General features: G+C 33.6%; 3 protein-coding genes across 3 annotated transcripts in view; 2 read left to right on the top strand and 1 right to left on the bottom strand.

Annotated features, from left to right (window-relative positions):
* Positions 1 to 1421, top strand: part of LOC131849132 (guanine nucleotide exchange factor DBS-like) — a gene marked incomplete at its 5' end in the record, with an annotated part of 90322 nt that extends 88901 nt beyond the window's left edge. The window contains one exon of the mRNA XM_059199129.1: positions 899 to 1421. Within this exon, the coding sequence (XP_059055112.1) occupies positions 899 to 996 (98 nt within the window). The remainder of the gene's footprint in view (positions 1 to 898) is intronic.
* Positions 1422 to 6715: 5294 nt separating this feature from the next.
* On the bottom strand, positions 6716 to 9519 carry LOC131849009 (adenylate kinase). The gene is made up of 3 exons (XM_059198986.1): positions 9178 to 9519; positions 7874 to 8110; positions 6716 to 7289 (listed from the first exon to the last, which is right to left on the bottom strand). Exons 1-3 carry the CDS (start codon positions 9277 to 9279, stop codon positions 6900 to 6902), a joined length of 729 nt encoding a protein of 242 aa, XP_059054969.1. The 5' UTR covers positions 9280 to 9519; the 3' UTR covers positions 6716 to 6899.
* Positions 9520 to 9939: 420 nt separating this feature from the next.
* LOC131849123 (nucleoporin Nup188) lies at positions 9940 to 20284 on the top strand. The gene is made up of 17 exons (XM_059199120.1): positions 9940 to 9975; positions 10057 to 10287; positions 10488 to 11089; positions 11406 to 11526; positions 11878 to 11991; positions 12331 to 12630; positions 13174 to 13498; positions 13923 to 14106; positions 14458 to 14638; positions 14871 to 15138; positions 15767 to 16065; positions 16280 to 16585; positions 16668 to 18095; positions 18180 to 18301; positions 18663 to 18879; positions 19226 to 19468; positions 19653 to 20284. Exons 1-17 carry the CDS (start codon positions 9940 to 9942, stop codon positions 20241 to 20243), a joined length of 5568 nt encoding a protein of 1855 aa, XP_059055103.1. The 3' UTR covers positions 20244 to 20284.
* Positions 20285 to 20873: the final 589 nt, after the last annotated feature.

Raw genomic sequence — 20873 nt, 5'->3', positions numbered from 1 at the left:
AACTGAAGAAAATTGTTATAGGCAACTATTTACATTAAGTCTCGTAATGTACCATATATGTATACAAAATAAGAAATTAATCCACGGATCCTACGTTTTTGTCGATTTCAAACTATACATGATTTTACGGATTACTAAAAACCACCAGTGGAGGATCTTTTTTCTTTATTTTATAGATGATAATGGAATGGTGCACCCGCCTGCGCTAACGGTTTACGCTGGCGGGGCACAAGTGGAGGATGATAAGATGAAGGAAGATGAGGTCAGGTCAGTTAGCCCATCGTGACAAATTCACCAGGAAGTTATCACGATGGTTTCCAGGGGAACCGCGTGGAGGTCAACCTGACATGGTACATTGCAACAATGGGGTCATGAGTCCACATTATTAACAATCCCCTTCCCCCCCAGTGGAGGATCATAAGTACGATTTCGAGTTAGGTAACCCAAATTCACCAGGAACTTATTACGATGGTTACCAGGGGAGAACCACATGCAGGTCAACCTGACATGTTACATTGCTAGCAATGGGTTCATTAGTCCACCTTACTAGCAATCCATTCGCCACTAAACATATCAGTTAAGTACTCAATATAAACCTACTATATTTTTACTAAATAGTGTTTCAATTTGTGTAATAGTATCATGTATAGCCCAAAATTACAAAAAATGCAATAAACTTTTACTTTCCATATCTTGACTCATTGTTAACATAAGCCATATCATAAATGTGCAAGTATATATATATCTGTTTTGTTGCCTTTTTTTACTACATGACTGAAAGGATCTCAATGAAAGACGTGAAGATAGATTGCGTAACAAGGCAGACATAGGCTATTTTTTATATCATAAAAGTGAACAAAACGTGGGTAAGAATTATATTTGTGTTTTATAAATTCAGGTGGCAACGGCGAAGGATGGGCGCCGGCAGCGTACCTCGACCAGCGCAAAACGTCACGATCGTCGAGTCGCTCGCACGACCGACTGCACGACCACTGAGCGAGTCCATATAGTAGTGAGGACGCGCGACACCGCCCGCTCGGAGGCCGCTCATCACTGTTTATGCACATACGCGGACCACATCCCTGGAGAACTAGTACTCAGTCTTCAGATGCAGTTCCCGTGTCTAAGTTTAAAGTAACGTCCCACGGCAAATAACCTACTGCTTATAGCCATGTTGTGTATAGTTTAGTAAATAGGATATTGATTGTCAATATCGAACGGTCGATGGATTAGATGCGTGGCTATTGTTAAAAGAGTTAGAGAACTGGTAATTCAGTTTTAACCTTCAGACGCAGTTTTCGTATGTAAATTTAAAATAATAACTCACCGCTAAAACATTTCAATATATATATATATACATATATCAAACCCTATAAATTTCAAATAGATGAAAATTTTAATTTTAATGTAACTGCTGTACTAAATTTCTACGGAAAATACGGTTTTTACTTTAGAAATGGAAACATTTCATTACAATATTAATGACACATGATTTAGATTTATAGAAACCATAATGGCTACTTCTCCTATAACATGACCCCAGTTAGAGGGTGATTTGTTGAAATGAATGTACGACTATATAGCTCTGCTTTATGTTATATTTGTCTACTCGTGTCTAAATCATTATAGTGCTAGCTTTGAATGTTATAACTGTGTCAAGAATATGTAGACGCGTCAATGTGATCTGTCCTATAACGTCGAACAATAAATAGGGGAGAGGGTGGCAAGATGGGGTACTTAAGCTTTCAAGGTCAATAGCATAAAAAATACCGTAGTGAAACAAATATATTTATTTTATAATTAACAACTAATTAATATAATTCTAATATTTGGTGTCATTAGTAGGTTTAAGTAACACGTTTAAGAGAAAAAATAAAAAATAAAAAAGAAGTGTTTTGCCCCGTCTTGCCCCATGGTGCTGGTAAGATGGGGTACCCCCTAAGGTAAGATGGGGTGATGAGAATGATCATAGAGAAAGATGATTATTCGAGCTGGCAAAACTAGACATGTATGGCTTTGTCATCATCATCATCTATTCCTGCGCAACTATTATGAGCCCATCTGCCACATAATGAGCATGATATCCACCCTTCAATGGAAACGGAATATATTTCCTCGCAATACATACACGGTGTGTTCCCCTCTTCTTGACTTTCATCTTCATATGATGAAACTCCTCGTCGTATTGCTCTTTTGGGTGATGGGCTGTTCTTCTTTATTTTTTATTTTGAGTTTTTGTAGTAGTTTTCTTCTGTTGTTTTAATTCATCTTTTCTCTTTTTTATCTCTATTTTCTCTATTTTTTCTGTTCAGCAACTTTTTTTTTGCGAGCGATTACTTCTAATTCTTGTTTGTAAGGAGACGACGTGATAATTTCTGTTTTTCCACGCTTTTTAACAACACGAGAGGACTTTTTAGTAAGCGGAAGTGGATATAGTTCTTTTGGAGAAGTCAAAACAAAGCTACCCCATCTTACCTGCAGAGCCCTTTTATATAAAAATAAAAACAAAAGCAAAACAGCCAACAATCTTTAGGAAACATAATGCATACCTTATTATAGAGTTTAAACGTCAGTCACAGCAACACCTCACCAGCTAACGTTATTTAATAAACCACAGTCACGTCAAGCCAGAAGAAAATATGATAAGCAACATGCAGTAAAATACTTATTTTGAATTTTTTTCGACACTGTGCACTTGTGAACCACTAATCACCGGGCGACTATTAACGGTCATGGCGGCGCGTCGCACGATGAATGAACGAGTGTGATTGGTCAATTAGAAAAGTGAATTTCGCTGGGTACCCCGTCTTACCCACTACCCCGTCTTACCTCCCTCTCCCCTACTTGTTAATAGATGTAAATGTTACTCATAAAAGCTTTATTGTAAATTAGTATATAAGATAAGACTCGTTTTATCACTGTGAGTATCCAAAGTTATCGATAGAGGAAGTTACGTAGAACAATGTTGAGTAGCCGTGGCTGTTTTGAAATATTCTTGTACATACACTTGTAATTAATTATAATTAATTTATTTCGTTGCTATACGAGCTTTCAGTGTTAATGTATATGTTACAATATTCCATGACAGTCCTGGTGGGGCTTTATCCACAAAAGAAAATAGGGACCTGTAATTTTTTTAATTAATAATTATAGGCGTAGTTGTATTTGTATTGAATAATCAGTCACTTTGATAGCATTTGTTAATATTGCTCTATGAGCATCATTTCTGATCAACTATATCTAAATTAAGTAACATCCAATGAATTATGGATTTATATGAATACAGTTATTAATTTGCATATCCGTATTGAATCAATCAAATATTACGGAATGATTATAAAGATATTATACATACATGTTTGCTAGTCTGCTAAATATTTTTATCATCGTAATAAGATTATTAAAATATATTAAGGATCAAAATACACGCAAAGCATATCATGAGAATGTTATATTTTTCAGAAATAATTTTGCATTTTATTTTAATGCTTCTTGTGTCACATCATAGTACCTGTTATTACTGTCAATATAAAAATGTATTATTACCATTTCTTAATCTTTTGTATAAAGTTATGTTCATTTTGAGCTGATTACAATTACACAAAATTTGTTTATTTATTTGTCATTTTATTTATCTATTCTGCATTTAGCCATCTATACATAAATTAAAGTCGAAATCATATCGCCCATTTGGACATCAATTTGTTGGTATGCTTTAAATCATGCAACTAGAAAAATTTGCACCCATATTTTTAATTCTGTACTGAAGTCTGCATTATTAGTCACATTAGGGTTTATAGGCGCATTAGCTATATACATACTTTTTATTACATTATTTGCATAATTGTAATGTCAATATTAATTTACATTCTCATATGTATTATAAAACTTTAAATTGTTTAATAACATATAAAAATACTTAATCGAAAATAGTCAAATACTTTCAAAAACATGCTCGCTTTTAGTAAATAATATGCGAATAAAAACCTATGCGCCATAATATTCTGCACACCATCTTTAGCCATTGCTCACTACCAGAAAGCTTTAATTGAAGTGGTTGATATAAAAGTGCAAATAAATTTTATAAACGGCTGTGAAATATCAGTGATGATTTTTATAAGGTTTTTGATTACCTACACTTACAACGTTTAATAGTACTAATAATTACATTTTATAATATCTAATATTATAACATAAACGTAGCATTGTAGATATAGTGGTGTTAACTCAATTTTTAATGTAGCTTCTGATAATGATTTCCTTTTTGGCAAAAGACCATGTCGCATAATGAGCTGTCATATGGTCGGGAAGGTAAAGCTTTATAGAAGAATCCAACCTGTACCTTATTCCGTAATATTTACGGAGAAATGTATTATTTCCCGGTAGTAAATATTGTAGGTATACTCGTTCGTGTTATCGACTAATGAAAGTAATAATAATAACCCTGGATAATTCACACAGCGCCATCCAGTTGTCCCAAGATAAGCAAGTATACTAGCTAACTGTTAGAAATTCTTAAATGCTTTTTTGTAAACACATAAAAAAATACTGAGACCAATAGATCGGAATACAGCGTACTCAAGATTACAATGTTTGCAAGTGCGAGTAATCGAACCTGCGACCACCGAAACTATGATCGTTGCTCGGCATGCGTGCGCGTGCTTCTCTTGAGAAATGTTAAAGTGACATGTTTTGAAATATGCTTTGGTGTGATGTGTGCCTTCATGTATGTTTGTCCACCTTTGATCTTACCAGTTTGTGAGCTGCAGAAGAAAAAAGAGCATCGGAGCGAGGACAAGTTGGTTGATTGACCTGACGCTCCGATTCAGAGTTCAAGTAGCGAATGATCGATAAATTGCAGGGGGATATTCCCCTCCACACTACAATTTTATCGCTGAACAGTCTCTAAGATGTCTAAGATCAGAAAAAATGTAGTCATTCAGACATTTTGTCATGCAGTCATGTAGACATTTTTTTTTGTGAAATAATCAGGAATTTAGTAGTTTTCAGGCAAATCGCATAGATTTCGACCTGACTTGATACATTGCTGGCAATGGGTCACTAGTCCAGTCCAGTCCATATTCCTACTCCCTCACTTTTCTATAATGTAGTGTTTTATATGTAACCACTTTCTACTTATAACAATGTGAACAGATTCTTAGATATTTTACTGTAACTGGTAGGATAGTAGATAAGCAATCTTTCCTCTACATCTTGATAAAATAAATACAATAGATTTTTTAAAAATTTGCAATTGGTTAAATTAACATAAACTTGCTTAAACTCTCTGGCTGACTGAAATAACAAACGCGCAGCCAAAAACAGACGGAATTGGAAATATGAGATATAGATAGCTTTTATGACGTAAAACATCTCATTTCCTAAAACTATGAAGATAATGGGCGATAATACGTCCTAATGAGTAAAACTATAGCCAAAGTTCATAAGAGGTTGTATAAGAGTGATGAGTAATTTTATCTAGTCTATATATCTGTTAGAAGATTGTGTAAGATGTATTTATACATTGTATTGTATATTATAATAAAATATACATAGTTATATCATTTAACAGTTGATAAACTGAAAAGTATAATGTGGGTCGTTAACCCTCGACCCAAAAAGATGTATTTTATAAGTTTGATGTGTCTGTCTGTCTCATTGTAGCTCCTGGGCTGATTATGATGCGGTTATTTTGTTTAAAGGCTATCATAATTAAAATTGTTCTCAGCTATAATTTCTGAAGACTTCTTAAGCGCGAGGAGATCATTTTCGGAAATTACTTAAATTTTAATGTTACTTGTTTTAAATTCAATGTTAAAATTTATTGAACAGCTAATCGCATTTCAACAATAAATTATATTTTGTTTAATCGTAACATATAATTTATCTAGTTACTACAACTGCAACAATAACTAATGTACTTATAGAACAGACTCGACATCAATTTGCTTCGTTTATTCGCACATAAGTCTAAGTTGAGTTTCTTATTCCGGTAGCATGCAGAATTCTCAAACAATAACAGCAATGACGGGTTTCTATTAAATTTGATATTAATTCCGAAGATAATAACAATGCTAAAGTTCTAGCACTAGCATTGTTGTTGACATCAGGGTTAGTTCTTAAAATTATAGCAAAACCGAAAGCCTATGATAATATTTATGAAACAGAAATTTTTCAAAATAGCAAAGTAGAAAATAGAAAGTCTAATATTATTAACTTTTCCTGATTTCAACTTTAATATTTGGAGAATAGGGTTCAGTTTCATAAATATTGACTGCGTTATGCCGCCGGAATCGGAACCATATTTTTTGCGATATAATCACTTAATTATTTTAAATGATAGTTATGTAGCGTTTTATTTTTATTCTCGTATTATAATAATAATATTAAATATTTTTTTTGGAATGGAAAGTGTATGACTTCGCCTTTATTCGAGCTTAAGTAACAAAATACCTACGTTAGTTTTTACTCTCCTAATCAATAGTACCTATGTACCTAATTACCTGGAAATAAATTTATCGTATTCAAATGAATAGTCTTTTCATTCACGACAAAAACCTCGTTCTTTATGATTAAATTAATTTAAAGATAAGAGTACATTTATAATTAACGATGCAGTTATATAAGCTAACATAATAAGTCGTTCAATGTATCATATCATATCAATGTACACTTTCCAGTTTATGATAAACTTATCATACTCATTTATGTTATGAAATGAAACGAAAACTTCCATGTTACCAGTTCACTGTATTCATCCACGAAATATAGTCTCTAAAATAGATAACTAGATTTTCGATAAATTGATATAGAAAAAAAACAACCTCCACATTTATCAATCACTATAAAAGTTTGATTTGTACACACTTACGCTTACATAATGATATGTTACAGACAAATTACTGACTTGCTCGGTTTCTGCTGAAAATGCGACTTTTAAATATGTTATCAATTTTACTGAAAACCTCTTCAGCTGGTTTTGCGGCGTCCACCCTGTAATGCAGACCTTTTCTCAAGTAATAATCAACCAGAGGCACGGTCTGCGCATGGTAGGTCGCTAACCGCTTCTTCAACGCCTCGACATTATCATCTGACCTTTTTATTAAGGGCTCGCCACTTACGTCATCAATCATGGGTTTCTTGGGCGGATGGAATTCTTCGTGGTAACTTCGTCCACTTGATGGGTGGATCAGTCTGCCAGTGATTCTACGTACAAGCAAACTATCCTGAATTCCGAACTCAATAACAGCATCCAGTTCTGTTTTCCTCTTTGCCAACAAATCATCCAGCTAAAATATGAATAGCTTTATTATTTACAGAGAATATAATATACAAGTACAGTAGCAAATATAAATAACACCATCAAATATCATAATTGAGTGGTATTATTAAATAAGACAGATAACAAACACTATGTCACTAAAGTAAAGATAATGAAAGTAATCAATTACAAAGATGTATTATTAAATGATAAAAATGTAGTATATAATAATAAAATCATATTTGCTGAAGTAAACATATTTGAGTGCTTCTAATTTAAAGATAAAAATTTTAAAGTAGCAACTATATCAGTAAATACAACTTCAAAAATTTACTGCTAAAAAAATACTAAGTATAGAGTATTAAGTCTTTATTACACACTTTCAGATGAAAATGACCAATTTGAAACTTAAGCATAGTCCAAGTAACCACTTTAAGGAAAACAGAGCACAAGTAATTTCCATTTCAGGTTGAGTAAAATATAATTACGAAAACTATATAAAATTACGACATTTTTAATGCATGCTATTTGTGCAAATTTTTTCTTGTTTAGTAATTAATATAATTAAAAATACTATAATGACATATGACAGGATTCAGTGAAATAAATTACCTTCTGTGCTTGGGGCACAGTTCTTGGAAATCCATCTAGCAGAAAACCATTTTTGCATTCAGGTTGATCAAGATTCTTATCGATCATATCAACAACCATCTCATCAGAAACTAGCTTGCCTTCATCCATGACCGTCTTGAGGCGACGTCCAAGAGCTGAACCTGACGAAACTTCCGCACGAAGCATATCACCGGTTGATAAATGGCACACACAGTATTTTTCTTTCAGAAGAGGAGCCTGTAAATATATACCATACTAATATTCATACCATATACTATTTTAATACACTTTCCAATTTCTGATATCTTATGATGTATTAGGATATAGCTTGAAGTCCAAGTAATTGGGAGTGCATGCTAGTGCTTAATGACCAGGACACTTGTATTACTAGAAAGTAAATAAACACACATCTCATTCATCCATATATAAAAAAGTAGAAACTATTCAAGTGTCCTTTGCAATCCAACTAGTTTGGAAGGGCACTCCCAAAGACACTACAAATATACTAAAGACTTTCATTCTTTAGCTTGCTAATTAGTTTTATAAAACACTATTGAGCACTATAGTCTACTAATTATTATGCACAAGACTAGTAAATACACAAAGAAAAAAATATAAAATATCCTTTAAAACATCCTTATAATTTAAAATATCCTTTTCATTACAATGACTGCTGGGATGACCACTGAACTAAACCTCTATTTGATGTCTATTGTGTACTGTTACTTATAGATCATCATGAAGAAGAAACAATATTATATCCAATATACTAGTCTACTACCATACCCACTAGTCATGAATGGATAACTAGACTAGTGGTCATCAATATCAAGGAATAAGAGAATATTATTATGTCTTTACAAGACAAACATTTTTAAAGAGTCATATATATGTATAGGGATATCTCTAAGAGGTTTAAAACACTTTAGATTCCATCTATTAAAAATTTATACAAAAAATTATCCTTTCTACTCATGTTTTGTAGACATAGTGCATTTAAAAATATAGCATTTGTCTTTGCAGTATACCACAGTAACCTTTACAGCACCCCTAACTGCCGGTTGTCAGTCTATTAAAGTATGTGTATTATTTGATACAAACTTTTAGTATTTATATTTTATGTTTTATAACTAAAACTATAAACATACGATATCGATAATTCGCTATTGTTATCATCAGCTTGCTTTACGTACTTTGAATAATAAATTATACAAAATATCTTTTGAAAACGTATATCCAGTTGAAGGTTAAACTGGTTAGGGCAAAGGTTAAAGAATAAAAAAAAATTAAACCACAGTACCAACCTGAGTTCCTTTACCTGAACCAGGCGGTCCCAAGAGAACTGCTCGGATGCCGATAGGATCATTGTCGGGCTTCGGCCTTACAGCTGGAGCCGCTGGAGCCATGACGAAAGTTTTCTTATGTTATTTTGTACAATAATCTACGAAACAACGACCGGCACCTCACAAGTAAAAAGTTAAACTTCAAAATAACTTTATTATGGGGCCTATTATATTAAGGAATATATATTTAATAGGATTGGAGTACGTAATAAAAGTATAATTTTTAGTTAAATATGTTGACGCGAATATATATACGTGGTGAATGGCAAAAGAAATAATTTGTGACTGAAAGTGAAGTCTAAAAATAAACACGTGTATGTCAACTGTCCAGAATGTAATGTCAATGTCAAAAACAATATAATAACGGTTTATTATTATAAATATTACAACACTAGAAATATCTATCTAAGCGTCTTCAATTTAATTGGCAGTCGTAAGTTTTATACGTCAGAATATAAAGGTCTAACCAAATTTTAGCGGCACAGAAGCGGCACGATATTGAGCTTATTTGATCCAACTCGAGGAGCAAGTACTCGATGCCATAAAAATACATTATTAAAAAATTTAACCTAACCTATAATATTTTTCTGTTTGTAAAACTTTTGTATTCGTAAATTTGAATTGTTAGTTCTCGTTATGTACTTCATTTAATAAAAAAATGAGAAGGGTGCGACGGGTAATGTGCTTCTATAAATGAAATAGACGTAATATATTCTAGACAAAATGGATAATCAACAAAAAATTACTACAAATACTAATGTCAGGTATAGAAGTTACATTTGTTTCATATAATGTACATACAACTGCAATTACTTGTCTGTATGAAACAATTAATATGAGGATCAATTTACTTCCAGTTATTGGAAGCAGTTATGGCGTTGGACCACCTCTGGTAGCCTGAAGAACGATGAACTCTTAGCAGTATTGGGCACCAAGGAAATCACAGATGCTCTTTGTCAAGGCCTCGCCAGCTACAAACCCAATAAACCTGAGCTATATGCCCAGTTACAACGAAAATATCCAGATCAAACTAAACTGTTGAGTGTAATTCATACATTACAGAATTATATGGTTTGTATTTTTAATTAATTTCATTTTTACAAATCGGTTTTCAAATGATTGCAGGAAGAAAACAGATACAAATTATTTATGTAGGACATTTTAGCCACTTATACTTATACTACAGTTTCAGTTAGGAAAATATGTATTTATATTTTAATGACAATTCTCTATACAATAATTACTTATTTTGATTTTAATTTTTATTTCAGGATATAGACTGCTTCAAATTATGGGATATTGTACAGTCATATTTGTGTGATATTTCGTATGGTACTGCATCAGATGCTATGAAAAATATTGCTTTTGTGGACACTAGACCTACATTTCTGCTTCCCAATATATGGAACTTTTATTACTCTGAAAGATTGTTTCTTTTAAAGTTATTACAGTATATTATAGAAGTTAAAGACAATACTAATCATGTTTATCAGAAAGAGTTTATGAAAATATATACAGACATAAAGGGAAATATTGTGGAGTCACTGATTTCACAGTTTGATAAGTTAATTTCCACTGCACCACCTTCTAGAAAGATTCAAAGTGATTTCAGCAGCGAAACTGTGAGACAAGAGTGGGCCGAGTCAAATCAGAGAGAACAATTGACTATACTACAAATCCTCTTAATACTTGCTAGTGAAACTTCTATCAATGATGAAAAATTCAATAAATTGTTATGTTTATTTAAAAAACACAACTTTGGTAAAAACCAAGGATACAATGAGCTTCTTGGAGAAACACATAGGGAGTTCTATATGAGAATCATGTATATAGAAGTATGCCTATTTATGGTTATATTAGATAGCAGACTGATGTAAGTTCCACAGAGTAATTATACATACTTGATAAATTATACCTACTACAGAGCTTAGAACTTATACAGCTTGCTGATAAATTTTATTTAGAGATTTACTTGTCTGGTGCTAATGTATTTATATTTTATTCCTTTATTTGTCTTGTATTGTGACTTTGTGCCTACACTATTTTTTTATATGATAATCTTAAAACTATATAATTATATGTAATTTAATTTAATGAGGTAATAGTTACTGAGAAATGATAAAGTACATAGAGGATTAGCCAAAATTACTCTTGGTCTGAGTTTAGAATTTCTTTTTTGCATATTTCAGTAAAAACCCATCATCATGGATAGAAACAACTAAGCAAAATGTGGAATGTGAATTGACGAAACTTCAGATGAATGTTGAACATAGTGCTATGCTTATTACATGGATGTTACTAACACTGCAGGTATTATTCATATAAACATATTATACATTACACAGAGTTAATTATTTGCAGATTGAATTTTTTTTTATAATTATTCTAATGCTGTTGACCATAGTTGCTCTTTATGGATGATATACAAAAAGGATTATGTAGAGACTGGAAACCAAATTTTAGCTGATAGATGTAGTAAAATAATCTACATAACTAATTAATACATATCAAAAATATGTTGTTTTAAAATCAAACCAAACCATCAGTGTGGGGTTAGATTGTATACTATACTGCAACACCGCTGTGTTCATTTGTTGCTTTAATTTTTAGTAATATTTGTGGTTTTTGAGATTTAATAATCAATTCTGCTCTTTATTTCAGAGTGAACAGCATTCAAGATTGTTTGAAAGCCATTATCAACATTTTGGCACTGTTGCACTTAGAATGCATGTATTTGAATTTCTACTAGAAATGCTGAATAACTCAGTTTTCTCTGTAAGTTTATCTTATTACTTGGAATTGAAATTGGAATGTACTTATAATATTTTCTTTTATGTAGGGTTAGTTGTACTAGCTCAAAAGTTAAATATAATTGTCATAAAACTGAATCACTTTCAATAAGAAATAAAATGGAATACTGATAATAAATAATTAATCCTATATCACTGCACTTCCCAAAGAGAAGAGTCAACCTATACCAATATGATGTGGTACAAACCACATTATATTGGTCAATAAAGCATATAAATATATAAATAAATTGTGGTTTCTACTGCAGTCTTTTTACTGCTGTCTCTCTATATATTCATTATATAAATGACCTTATGTAACCAGGACAATTCAAAATGCTCGAAAATCGCAAGACAACGTGTCTTTTGTCTTCTAAATGATTTGTGCAATAAATTTGACGGCGACGGCACACTAAGTCATCAACCCGGTATAATACAACTCTGTGCGGACCTACTCAAGACACCAGATATAGCGAACCAATTCTGGAAGCTGCACCAGAAAGATGACGATAATGGAGTGGTGTCACTTTGGAATACTGCTCTGGAATATTTTCCATACAATTTCAATGCACTGTCCATTTTGGCTGCTGGTTTAGCTGAAGCTGGAAAATCAAGTGTTATTAATGTAAGTCCATTAACTACTACCATACTCATTATTTTATCATATTGCATTATAATAAGTAATAATAGTCAAGAAAGTTTCTTCAATTGTTTTTAAATCATCATTTGATATGAGTGCTTAGAGTAAAGAAGAAGAGCACAGAAATGGATTGGACTGAAATATTGTGATTAGACTAGAGAGATTAGAATAGACTAGAGACTTAGAAATTAACGATTTAAATTCCTTTTATGTATATAAAAAACTTCTTTTTGTGACTTTAATATAAGTTAAATATATGCTTTCTCTGGGTTTTTTGTAGGCTCTACAACATTTCTCTAGAAGTCAATCATACAACTCTTGTATATACGGCCACACTCATAAGAATAATTTTTTGTTTTGACCTGTATTTCTCTGACTTACTTTGCAAATCTGATTACCAGGAAAGTCTTTTCACCACTTACAACCTCACAAGCTCCCAAACTTTACTTTTTTATATTATTAATATAAGTTTTAGAATAAATCTTAAAGTTAATAAATCTCTTAGTTAAATCTTTTTTTGTATTGCAGCTTATAGCAGAATTAAAAAATCTACCTGTATATACTGAAATATACAACCCAAATGCCGTACCAGTCATGTCTTTGCAATTGGATGATGCTATCATTGGCAGAGAATATTACCCGTTGGGAGACTTATCATATCGCATTGAAGCTGGGTCAAAGGCTACTATCATGGAGAGGAAAGAAGGCACCATGATACACTTTCGCACACCATGTTCTTATTGGACAGTATTTAATAATGAAATAGGGAAGGCATTAGATCGTAAGCAACATCATCAGCACAACATAAGTTTGACTTTGGAAAGGGTATATGAAGGAACCAAGATCTTGAAAGGTAAGATAGAGTCATATTTAAGTTTTATTAAACCAGATGAAAAACGTGTAGTGTGATAGGTATTACTTCGCCACTGTAGCATTATGTATGTGATGAGGTGTTGTTACTTCATTCATTTGTTCCCTGTAGCATTTTGATAATGAGTGTACAGGTGAAATGTTAGTACATGTATACAAGTATTTTTTTTTCTATATTACATCTACACTGCAATTATTAACCAAAATCTTTCATTTTAAATTACATTTTCATGTACAGTGTATTTTTTTTGGGTAATGCACCAGCCTGCGCTCACTGCTTACCCTAGCGGGGCATAAAATGAGCATGAACTCATTTATCCCAACTTGGCAAATGGCGATTTAATAACATGAGAATAAAAATTTTGTTCTGAATGAATTTGACATAATAAATATTATTACATTTAAAGGAATACTGAAAGCTTTAGTGGAAGATCAAGAAATACCTAAAAGTCTAGTGGTGCCTAGTGAGGGCGTCTTCGATATTCTTGTGCGATTCATGCGGGCGGATAACGCCACGTTGCCGCTGCTAGTTGAATGCCTGCAAGTTTGCACCGCATTGATACCTGTGTTTCCTAAAGAAATACACATGAGGTATGAAATTGAGATGTTTAATAATTGTTTTTTAAATCAATTACATTATATAGAAGAATGTCTCTGGAAGAGATTTCTTTTTAATAAGATTGTCCATTGTTATTGCTTTGTCTTGCTCATGTTGTATATATATAAAATTCTTGTGTCACATGTTCGTTACAAAACTCCTCAGAAGCGACTTGACCGATTCTTATGAATTTTTGTGTTTATTGAACAATTTTTTAAATTGTTTGTCCAATTATCCCTACTTTTTAATAGCCAATTTAGTACTTTTATAAATATACCTTTATGGGAAAATTATTATATTGGGATCTATACAAACAAAAATATCAATTAAATGTTTTTTTGCAGGCTTATAAATACTGGGCTACTGCCACGGGTACTAAACCAAAAACTATCCCATGTTGAGTATGCAAGTGGGGCTTCGTTTGATACGGCGGCTGTGGGGTCTTTCTTAATTACAATAGAACAGCCTACTGGCTCATATAAATTCTTGGGAGCTTACATTGATTTGCTATGCGCTTTCCACAAGGTTTGTCTTATTTATGGTTACATATGTTTGAAACAGTTCATTGAACATATTTAAATGCATTTACCTATAGTAGAACATACGTGTAAATTGAAGCAATTTACACTTTCTTTCATGTTGCTCACTTAGTTCACTTAGTACGCGGTAGTTTAAAAAAATAAGTATAGCTATTCAAAAGTGCTTAAATTTAAATATATTTGAATAAAGAATTTTCTATTCTGTTCTATTTGTATAGGTGTCTAACGACGAGCGAATAACGACTGAAATAATTCTGCCCGGCCTGATACTGACTTTGCGTGAAGTGTTCCCCAACGTGTGCGGATGGCGCTATAAAGACACTGACGAACGACGCCACTTATTGAAACGTTGCGCCAATTTCCTCGGCCTCGTGTTGCAACATTCCAAAGAGACGAATAATAGCATAGATCTACTGAAACGCACTGGTGTATACAGCCTGTTGTACACAGAGAATGCATTGGAATTGTTAAAGATCATATCTGTTGGTAAGCATTAGTAATAATAATTTATTAGCCAATTTGATGTGGAGAGATGACTGGAAATTATCAGGTTGATATCAACAAATATCCCCAAATATCGTTTAGATAAAGTTAATAGGTTTTTTATATACTGCAAGATCATATAGATTATTTCAACATTATTTTATTTTAAGGATTGATTAAAAAAATAACAGAAAAATAAACCAGTTAAAGTTTTTATCAGTTCTTCTCAACTGAAGTAGCTAGCTGCACTGGATGATAGGGATACTGATAAAAATTACTGCTATAATTATTAAGAAAGCATACCGTGGTGGTATTCATTCATTCATAATTTAAGAGCTATGCTATTGTCGGTGGACCTCTTGCCACTTTCCGCGATCTTCCATCATGCTCTTTAATTCTTGATAAGACACGACTCCCATTTTGTCCTCAATTTGTTTGATGTAGCTATTCCTTGGTCTTCACCTCCCCCTCTTTCCTTCTATTTTCCCCTCAATAATAATTTTCATGAAATCATCGTGCCGTATCAAGTGCCCTAACATTTTTCCTCGTCTATTTTCTATGGTGTTCAATATTTGTCTATTGGTGGTGGTATTATCACATCATTTTACTCTTATTTTTTTTTCTATTTTAGGTAACGACCAATTGGAGAGAATGATGCAAGATGAAACAAATTGGACATCCGGTACAGGATCTCACTATTTGTCGACACTACAGAGATGTGTCGCTATAGTAATGTTCACACTACGCTTAAAATCTCTAGTTGTCCCAACTGACAGCCAGAATATGACACCTTTAGAACATTTGATATTTGCACAAAATAAACAAAAAGACTCATTGAAAGTGGTGCCCAAAGTGACTAGTTATATAAATCATGCGTTCAATAAGAATTTACCAGTATTGTGCTGCCGATTGCTGAAGAAGTTTGCAGGTGTAAGTATTAAATAAGAATAAGGATGAAATACAGTATCAGTTGTATATCATTATCATTGTAATGTACAGTTCACAATAAAATTTTAAACCAATCCTATTGATACTTCAATTAAAATTAATTGGATTGGTTATGTACATATTTTGTATACACTTATGCACGTCATATTTATTATCTGTAGCTACTTAACCCAAATAAAACAATTTTTTTTTTCAGAGTTTCCAAATGTCTTTATTCTCATCATTGGACATGACTGCATACCAAGTACGCGTCATGTTTTTAAATAGATTGCGTGATGAATACGAAACGATGGATTTGAAAGTGTCTATCTTAGAGTTTATTGCTACCTGTGTGGGCAAACAGCCTGGACTAACAGAGGCATTCTTCATGATGAATTACGAAAAAGCAAAGGCTGACGAAAAGAATAAGGATGAAATTAAATCAAAAACTAAATCTGAGCCTGATGACAGCTTTGAGGGTATTTTAGGTTACATGGCCGACTATCTGAGCACTGTAAAATCTGTGAGTATAGATAAAATATCATTGGAATTCTATAGAGATCAATTTTGGGTCCTTTTCTAAGTTTGACTGTATTTGTTTTCAGGATGCTAAACTATTACATAGCCCTTTGTTGGCATCTATTATGGAACTATTCCATGAGTTGTGGAAAAATAATATGCAAATTTTAGTAAAGAAACTACGTGAAAACCCTAACTTTTGGGAACATATAACCAGCCCTCTTTTTAATGAAATTCAACCTAACTTGAGAACTTACGCTCAAATATTCAATGTCCTCGGTATAGAAATATTTACATCCAGAGACAAATTGGAACCTAATTTAAAAGAGACTTTAGAACTATTTTTTGATACTAATAAAAAACACCTAGATACATGGATAGATTACATTTTTTCCTTCAAAGGTAGGACCGATACAGACGAAGTAGTGGACAAAGTTCCAGTTTGGTTGGGGTTGTTGACTTCGTGGAAGGATTTCACTACTATATTTAGCAAATGCTTACGCGATGTGATAACTCTAAATATAGCACATAAAGCCAAAATGGTAGCCCCTTGTATGAACGCTTTATTGACGGAATTGGAGGATATGAAAGACAGTCGACTAGTTGTTATACTCGCCGAACTATATGTTATAATGTTGGCCAATTGGAAAGACGACTGCTTTGATAATAGAAAAACTAGCGCGAAACAAATTGATAGCCTTCTAACTAACTCAGCTATTATGTATGAATGTTTGCACCCCAGAGCTGTCCGCGCTATACTTTCTATTGGGACAGTAGCTATAAGCAGTTTAGATTACGAAATAAAAGCAAGCAGTATAACAGCACAAAGCATAATACGATCTGTTACTAATATAAACACTATCGAACTTGAAAATCTATTTGATGATATAAATGAACCAAAACCTGATCCCAATGTAAATGGATCTCAAGCTAATGGAAATATTCCACCTGTGGTGCTATCTCTAGCTATGTTGGAACAGTGTTTAGATTTATATGATGATATGTTTTCGGGATTATCACAGTGGTTTCAATCGAGCAGATTTGTCAACAAATTACTATGCTGTTTGCAAAAGTGTTTGCAGAACCGTCGACATTATCACACTTCATTGTCAGCTCTGCGATGCTTGACTGCTTACTCTAGAGGACCGTTTTCTAAAGACTTACTCATGAGCGATGTGGATCAGTTTCTTTGGCTGCAGTTACTGCCGCCAAAGTTCGACAATAATGGTGGTCCACTAGCGTGGAAGCCACATGAGTGGTGGCGGGTATACGCCTACAGTTTAGACTTCATATCGATGATGGTGATGAAGCACGGTCAGTTCTTCGTCAGCGACGCCATTACATTCGTTGGTGTGCACCTAGAACATCTAATAGAGGCAATATTGCTGCCTCGTCAAGTTTTCAGCATAGAAGCATTAAATCTTTGTGCGTCTGTTTTGAATCTCATAGTACAACTAGTGAAATATGAATCCAGATGGCGGATACAGAATATAAACTCATTAGTTGGAATAATGGTATGATATATATTAAATTCTGTTGATACCAAACTTTATTTCTACATATGAATTAGAATGTAATGAACTATTTATATTTTACAGCGCAGTATTAGTGCCTGTTTTTATCAATGTGTGACACTAATGCTTCGATCGCGTCGTTCGTCTGATCCTACTTTACAAACGAACGAGGAATCTTTTGGCCAAGCGCCTTCACTATTGCACAGGTCAGTACAAATTTTTATATGCTTATGACGTAGCTATTAATTGATCGAAAAAATACATAAAAACGAATATATAACTTATGAAATTGAAGACAGTTTACTTTTTGTAAACTATTTTACTTTTAGTTCTGTCTATACATTGTTATTTGACTTCAATAACAACAAAAGTAAATATAACATTAAAACATTATTTGCTAACTATCCTACTTCAAGAAAAATAATTACAACTTATGTAATGTAATATACAATCAAATAAACATTTCAATTATGAAAATATTTGTTTTTGTTACATGATATCTAATATTTTGTTACAACACAACCTACTATTTATCTGTAACTAATAGACTAATATTTTCACTTCTAGAACCCTGGAAGTATTGCATATGTCGACCCTGTGCCTGCTAGCATTCAGTCCGGATCTCCTCTCCTTGCTAGCGGATCCAGGCTTGGATTTGGAGCATTGGCAGCCCCTAGTAGAGCTACATTTTGGCGCACCAAAGATAACCTACGAACCATTCCCCCAGTTGACTTTCGGAACATTATTATCGGCAATATGTTTGCTAACTAGATCATTGTACCATGTAAGTATAATAATACAGATTACTATATGTAAGTTCATACTTCTTTAAAAGAAATCATATTCCTATGCAAAAAACCAATTTCTAGTCTATAGAACACATTGTGTACGTAAAATGTATAATAAAGAAAAGATAACTGAAACAAATTACAACATTGTGCTTTTAATGTAAGGACTAAATGCAAAAGTGACTAAATAATCAAATTGTAAATTATGTAGGAAAAGCCCATATAGTTTACCTCCACATCACGACCAATATCGCCGCTACGTACATATTGCTATACTTGTATTTAGTTTCAATATCTGAAATTATAAATCAACTTGTAACAAATGTCATGTCCTTGTTGCAGTCATACCAATGCGAGGAGGGTAGCGGTTGGCGGTCTCCGCGTGGTCGAAGGCGTACCAGTGGTGGTGGAGGCGGTAGTGGTGGCAGCGGCGGGGTTGGGGGCAGCCCAGAAGCGCGGCGGGGGGGACGCAGCGAGTCACTGACGAGTGTGAGCTCCGCCACCAGTGTGCACGCGTTGCCTGGCCTCGACGAACGTCTCGTGGGTGCTGCATTAGCCGCCGCCGCTGCACTTCTCGCCTCGCAGGTACAAGAGATTCTATAAACTTATACACTATTATGTGCTGGTGTTACTACTTTCTCTGTCATATAATTTAAACAAAATGTAGTATTCTAATTTAACATATTTTCTTGTTAGTCAGTTTCCTAAATGATAAAGCTGTTTTGATATAATGAGAATAATGTAATAAATTGTATATATTTTTACACAGGCTTTGCTTGCGGTGCGCGATCCGAATGTGCCTTCCCGGCATAAACAGCTTGTGCGGCGTGAACTCGGCTCTGAACTAGCTCCTTTCCACGATTTCGTACGTAAGCGCATACTATTTGCTGCTCACGGATGCCCCTACTTGGTAAGAAATAAACTGGACGCTTGGCCTCTACGGCCGGACGAGGAAGAAATTAAAAGAATAGAAGATGTGAGGAAAGAACGAAACATTTCCAGAGACGACGACGATAGACCTCCACCACCGCCGCCGAAACGCGTGAGCAGTGATTCCATGCGAGAATACATTCTACGGAAACATTACTTGGATAAGTGTGCACAAACACCGATCAAAGGACCACATTCCCCCGTCTCCCATTCCACGCCAACTTCAGATAAGAAGAAAGAAACATCGAGAAGCTCAAAGCGTGTGTCGTGGGCGGAGACCACCAGGGAAAATGACGAGAGTTTGGACTCCTCATTGCAGGACATTGAGCCGGTATATTCGAATTTAACCGACGTACAAATAAATAATGATGAAGATTATTTTCACCTCATGTCTGTTGTGTTCCTTTATATTTGTCAATCTGAATTGTAATTTGTAATTTAAGTATTAATAAATATTTTCTACAGAAACAATATTTTTATTTTATTGCTTAATATTTAGAGGGCGTCACTTTTTTGGTAAAATATTAGCTCAATTTTTAACAAAGTACGACATGCCTTCACATGACTGACTGCGCCGTTACCCCAGAGACAATTGTCGTTAATTAACTATGTCGGGATAGTATAATTATGTAATATTATGTTATCTGTGGTATAATTTAAGTTGACTTCTTGTTAAGAATGGGATTGTTAGTAATGATGTTATCTGTGGTAATGGGAACTAGTGGCATCATTACGTCACGCCATCCTTATGATAAAACAATACCGTTAATTACTGGTGAATTTGGCACAGTAGGCTAGCCGATTTGACGTCATGGTCATCCTATTTTCCTTCATGTGAGAAGAATAGAGAGATTAAAATAGAAAATTACATAATCGGCACAGCGGGACACATTTAGTAATCTATTTAAAATAAGATGGTCTGTAAGTAATGATGATGCATTCAAATAGCATTGCCGCATCCTAAGTATTTCTAAAAGTGACCCGTGAATAATGAAAGTATTGGCGTAATGGCTCCAATGCTTTATACGTGTTAAATTTTCCAACATATGAAATCTACGTC

Source organism: Achroia grisella, unplaced genomic scaffold, assembly GCF_030625045.1.
Source record: "Achroia grisella isolate CSIRO2021 unplaced genomic scaffold, CSIRO_AGI_Agris_v1 utg1096, whole genome shotgun sequence".
Classification (NCBI taxonomy): Eukaryota; Metazoa; Arthropoda; class Insecta; order Lepidoptera; family Pyralidae; genus Achroia; species Achroia grisella.
Note: the sequence above shows the minus strand (reverse complement) of the source record. Positions and strands in the feature narration are given on the sequence as shown.